The following is a 6,424-nucleotide window of genomic DNA, read 5'->3' on the forward strand; positions in this document are numbered from 1 at the left end:
TATATATATATATATATATATATGCTTCTTATGTTTTATGTGCAGCTTGTTTAATATTACTTAACCTCAATGAGACCATCAGTAGAGATGACAATGAACAAGTCTAGCATAACCTCTGATTTATGCTCATCAGTATCTGATGCTTCAGCAGCTTATTGATCTGCTATGTATCGCTGTATCTGGTTCAGAAAATCAAATTAACAAAGAACCAACCTGTAAAACCAGAGTCCAGGTTAGCAGCTGATACAGTAGAATCAAAAACATTAAACTGAATTGAGCAGAGTGGTGGCTACATTGAGGGTTAGAGCCAGGGGAAGAAGCAGTGGGCAAAGGTTCAGGCAGCACGTCAAAGACTAGGCACTCTATTGATTCTAAAACATTAATCTGGAGGTGTTTCAGGATATTTATATTTTCACTGTAAATTTTGAACTGAACTAACTGAACAATAGGACAGGATTGATACAATTGCAGATTGTAGCATTTCTGTTGCTGGGACAGAGATGCTAATTGAGAATGTGCTTGGTTTGCAGCTTGTCTAGTGCCATTATCACCTTTGGAAGTGCAGGGATCCCACAAACAGGAGCTGTGACCACGATCCTGATTCTGACAGCTGTGGGACTGCCTGCAGAGGATGCTGCCATTCTGGTTGGGGTGGAGTGGATTCTGTAGGTTCAACTTGATTCTCAAAGCCTGCTACTTGTGTTTAAAGAGTACTTTCACCATCAAACTGTGGAGTCACTTTGGATGGAGTTATACTGCTCTGCTATCAGACAGCTTGAAATTATTCTTAAAAAGGGCATGATTTTTAACTTGCATAATAAACTAATGTCTAGGATCACCTACCAGTGGAGAAAGCCTGAGGAGAGCTTGTGTAGTAATGATTGATAAATCTACATTTGGAGAATGATGTCAACATCAGTCTGAACTGTAGAAGACCTGATGCACCTGGTTGTTCTAGACTGAGGCAAAGAAAACCTTCAAGAAAAACATAGTAGAGTCTGACAGCATGTTTGTTCTCTTCTGTGCCCTTCAGAGACCATTTCATCACCGTGGTGAATGTGCTGGTAAATGTCTTTGGTGTTGTTATCACCAACCATATGTGGCATGACGACCTAATAAGCCTGGACAAAATACCAAGGTAAATGAAATCATTAAAATGATGTGTTCATGTGCAAAGACACAATGTTGCCAAAAGTAACCTAGTTTCACCCGGGATGATACGATGTTAGTAAGCAACGAGCAGGTTGCACTTTTTTCTGCTGTGACAGGACTCCAGATTCAGGAAAAAGCAGAAGGGTTGATCTCTATAAATATGTGCATGAAAAGTGCTGTGACAACGGAACAATTACAATCAAACACTGATCCCCAGATGCTGGGTGCATATCTGTTTTATGCCGGTTGCTTTTTCTGCTGAGAGAGCTAACGGTTGTGGCTGTATAGGCTGTGTACCTGTCACCTGACGGCAATGTCAGGCTGACATTCTCAGCACATCTCTCTCTCATGGTCCTGAGTGCACCAATGGTAGAGGAGCTGAACTGCTTCTACTGCTTCTTTGCTCCCTGTGAAACCTGTCAGCAGTTCTCTTCTGCTCCAGCCCTGCACAACCCCAGCTGGTTTCTGTACCACTTCACTCTCTGAACATGAGCATGATGTCAGACTGGTGGTCCTGGCAGCGAACCACATCATCTTTTTTTTACCATTTCAAGATCCCAACCCTGTGGGAACAGTTGGAAAATGGCTTCTTCCTGTTAGCACATGATTGAGCACCAGTACACAAACCAGTGTCCAGAACATGTATTATTGCATTTTGCACGGAAGAACTAAGGAAAAGAAATCTTGAATGTAGATTGTTACAAGTCATTTACACTAAGTGGTAAAACAAGGGGTATTTTAGTCACTTCTTGTCTTGAACTTTATTGACCATGTTTTCCATTTTACCTGTTAGCGATGATAGGATTCGTTCCATCAAGGAGATCGAGCTGGACTTATCCTTTTTGGACTCTGATGAAGAGTTCATCCCCTCCGTTTCCTCCTCCGCCTCAGAATCCAATTCACCCCGAAGAGGGGATCTTCTCAGCATAGTAACACCAACAAGCTGAAACCTCTGGACAGGGATGTCACCATCCTGGGGTGTCGGAGCTGATCTTTTCCTTGTTTGCCGATATTTATTATCGGTAGAATGGGGCTATATCATTTTATTTATCTGTATTTAGTTTCTTATTTATTTTAGTTTTTGAAACTTTTAAATTATTGATTTGTGTAATAATATTTTATTGATGTGTAAGTTGTTAATATCTACATAATAAAAGTATTGTTATGTGAATATAATTCATCTATTCTATTATACATTTTATTTCCGTTATTTTTCCTTTTGCATGTTATGTATTATTATTTTTATTTTTTTTTTATCTTTCTCCTTCGACAATAGAAATATTTGTCCAGTGTTTCCTCACTAATCAACATGAACTGCCACAGTTTCTCATCTTCTATAATCGATTTTCTCCCACTTCCAGACCAACCTTGTTTTTTGAGGTTTGTTTTGTCTGTTTACTTGATTTGATCATATGGATCATTTCACTGTGTGTCTCCAAGTGATTAAATGTAATTACAACAGTAATTTTGTATTGCACTTGAGTGTATGACACGTACTCTGTATACAAAGTTTGACTGATTGATTGGTACAACAATACTTTGTAAATCAATAAGGTTCTGTATGTTGCATAACCAGGTTTACTGCTTCAGACTGAAAAAAATAACTGTAAAAAAGTTATTTCTATGAATGACCTTATGAACATTGCATGAAATCATTTTGTGATAAAAGCATTTCATATCAGTCGATGTCCATAATTATTGTTAATCTTTTGTTTTATTTATCTGAAATACTGCCAAACTGGTGGCGTGACTTATGCAGAGTTTTCACTTCACACTGTTTATTTTTAAGCAGTTAAAAGGCAAAGTGGTGAATCCTTAAACTACTGCTGGGCAAATTACTAAACAGGTTGTTGCTGGGTAACCAAAGAGGGAGTAAGTTAGTTGATGTAACAACATTTCTTAGCTGGCCGTGAGAAGTTGAGTAGGGAGTCTTTCTTGTGGTAATATTATTAGAAATGCTTTTGCTTTTTAATTTAAAAAATAAATAACATTGTTTTCATTATCTGAACCAAAATCCATGTCTCTAGGGAAACCAGGCATAAAAATATTTCTGTGAACTAAGAAATTAACAAATCAACTCAACGGAAACATGATTGTTAGCACATCAAATTACTGTAAAACACATTATATACTTCTTAAAATATTTCATGTTCACATTATTACAAGCTCTATAATACAGAAAGCTACAAATATCTTCCCAGATCGCTACAAGAGGTCTTTCCTGCCAACAGCCATCACCATCTACAATAACTCTTTGAAGAACTTGAATTAATATGAGTAACAACAACATATTAATGAAGTATTTTTGAATTTGAAGTAGTTATTTATTTTACCAAGGTATCCGTAGAGACTGAAAATGCTTTGCAGGGCATTTTTTGAAAAGTGGGTCAAATGTCTTGAACAGCTGGGAGTAACTGGTCCATCTGACTGGACCACAGAAACACAAATACAATGAGAGAAAACCTACTTCAGGTATTTTGCTTACTTGGAGTTGCCGTGGGTAAGTATTTACTTCTTTTCTACTGGTGATTTTTAATTTTTTTATTTTATTGATTTATCTTTGTAGTGTAATTCTGCTTGATGAGATAGTGGTTAGCGGTTAAACAGATGTGCTTAAGCGGAGTTTTATCTAAATGTGAGATTTAATACACAGATGAAATGTTTAATTTTTTAAAAGTATTTTCTCTTAATGCTACTGAAATGCAACTTAATACACTACACCAAACCACTTCATGTCAAATTTTCTGATGACACAGCTATTCTCTGCCTCATTTCAGACACATCACATTTAACCACCGACAGCAGATTAAAAACTGTCTTCAGTGTTGTGAGGAACATTTTCTGATCCTTAACATCCAAATATCACAGGAGCCTTGTGGAGATTTGGATTTTGTGTTACTTTTAGCTCTCTTGTGTGTTGTGTTTTCCCATTTACTGCTTAATTGATTCCACCGTTGTCTTCTTGATGGTAACAGCTGTGCCTCGTTTTCTGATTATGCTGCGTAGGTATTTAGTCTTTCATTTCTTTATCCTGAGTTGTGGGTTTCTTGTCGATGCTTACGGTTATTTGGGTTACTAGAGCTACCTGTTCTAGTAACAGGTGTCTGTTTGAAATCCCACTTGAAGTACTAAAAACGCTGCGTTTCCTCACCTCTACCAGCTGTGTGAGTGGTGGCATTCTTCTCAACTAGAGAAATCATGACAAACCTATTTTTGATCTATTCTTTAGAATACAAATTGACAACAAACTCTCGTGGACTGCTCAGGTTGACTCAGTCAGTAACAGGGTCCTGTAGCAACTACACTTTCTGTGCAGGTTGAGGGCCTCTTGTGTCAGTCAAAAAATGATGTTGCTCTTTCAACATACTGAAATAGAGAAAGCACCATTAACTCAGTGATTCTCGAGAATGGGGACAAAATGGGTTTAAATTTTCCCTTTTTTTAAAATTATTTCTCAACCTTATGTATGCAAATATGACAATGTTTTTGAAATGTAAAGACGCTAAGGTGCAGGCTCCCATTTGCAACATTTTTTTAAAAATTACATTTTCAATCGACCTGACCCAGGTCTTTGTCATCACCATCTGACAAAAAATAAATATAAAATAATTTTTATTATACCCTATGAGTGATATTTTTACTCAGTCTTAGACAAATGCTTCTCAAGAAACAAAAGAAATATTTAAAACAAAAAGTCCATCTGACGGAGTTGACACAGAACTTAAGGTGGTGACAAACTAGTGAGTAAAAAGAAATACTTGATACATATGAAGTAATGCAATTTATGTAAAACACATTAAAATGAATTAATTGCATATTTAAGTGAGATTTGACAACAATTTCACAGAGTCTTAAAAACTCTGATGGAGTTGACATCTGACAGAGTTGACAAAAAGCCAAACTACCTCAATTTAAATGATATTCTGAAGGAGGCAATATTGTAGCTCATCAGGTCCATGAAATCTTTCCAGTTTACCAAAATTAAGCTTTTAAATTTCATCAACGTTTTGTAAATTATCAGTTGGAGTTGGCACATCATGGTTATGACGAACAATTTAGGAATAAAACAGAAGAAAATCTAAAGAATAACATAAGCTAACCAGAGCTAATTAGCCCTCTTAGCAAAGGAAGAGAAAGGAAGAGGTCATGGGGTCCTCAGAAGTCCTGGTGCCCCACAATAATGCATGATTTAACATTCTTGTTAAATCTGACAGTGTTGACAAAAACTTGGAACAAATTTCAATGGAGTTGGAAAATATATAAAAATGATTTTTAATTCAATTTATTGTTACTTTTATAATTATTTATATGACTACTTATACTTAATTGTCATAATACTATCTTAGTATTCCTTTATTTGTTTTAAACTATTATAATGTGTTGAGTTCTGCTCCAGGACAAGGGATTTTAAAGACACCATCCACCTACTACAATGTTTAAAATATAAAAAAATATTCAGCAAACACCAGGAAAACATACATTGTTGTGCTCACATGACCCAGGTTAGTTCAGTCAGATATTTGAAAAAATATATATTTTGTGTATATTTTATTCAGGCTGCACAGTGGTGCAGTTGGTAGAGCTGTTGCCTTGCAGCAAGAAGGTTCTGGGTTTGATTCCCAGCACTGGTCTTTCTGCATGTTCTCCCTGTGCATGCGTGGGTTTTCTCCGGGTACTCCAGTTTCCTCCCACAGTCCAAAAACATTGGCCTCTCCAAATTGTCCCTAGGTATGAATTTGTGTGTCTCTGTGTTGCCCTGCGACAGACTGGCGACCTGTCCAGGTTGTACCCCGCCTTTCGCCCGGAACGTTAGCTGGAGATAGGCACCAGCAACCCTCCTGACCCCACTGACGGACAAGGGTGTAAAGAAAATGGATGGATGGATGTTTTATTCAAATTTTGTGCTTTATCCATAAGACCTGTTTTGTCCCTATACTCAAGAATCACTGAGCTGCATCATTAGGTTCAGCATTTCTGCCTGGATTTGGAACCTCTGTCTAAATGAAGGCTAACCCCACTTGTCTCACATAAAGCAATTTCCCCTTGGGGATCAATAAAATATATTTTATTCTGTTTTGTAAACCGCTATGAACTGCTGCTACTGGGGGTCAAGCAGTATGCTTCACTTCAGAACATTTTCAATTAAACTATAATCACACGGGCTCAGAAAATAATTTCAAACCTCCCTCATATTCTCCATTCAGAGTATCAGTTTCTTAACTCTGTCTAAAACAGTGTTTCTCAAACCTGGTCCTCACCGCCCCCCTGCTGT

The 6,424-nt window shown here is 37.2% G+C and overlaps 2 protein-coding genes across 4 annotated transcripts in view; both read left to right on the forward strand.

The window, feature by feature from the left end:
- LOC107834683 (excitatory amino acid transporter 3-like) overlaps positions 1-6,424 on the forward strand; it is a 109,421-nt gene that overhangs the window by 35,954 nt on the left and 67,043 nt on the right. The window lies entirely within an intron of this gene.
- LOC107834684 (excitatory amino acid transporter 3-like) lies at positions 304-2,209 on the forward strand. The gene is made up of 3 exons (XM_016666407.1): positions 304-665; positions 1,034-1,138; positions 1,946-2,209. The coding sequence occupies exons 1-3, from the start codon at positions 514-516 to the stop codon at positions 2,097-2,099; spliced, it is 411 nt and encodes a 136-aa protein (XP_016521893.1). The 5' UTR covers positions 304-513; the 3' UTR covers positions 2,100-2,209.

The sequence above is a fragment of the Poecilia formosa genome, unplaced genomic scaffold (genome assembly GCF_000485575.1).
Source record: "Poecilia formosa unplaced genomic scaffold, Poecilia_formosa-5.1.2 Scaffold720, whole genome shotgun sequence".
NCBI lineage: Eukaryota > Metazoa > Chordata > Actinopteri > Cyprinodontiformes > Poeciliidae > Poecilia > Poecilia formosa.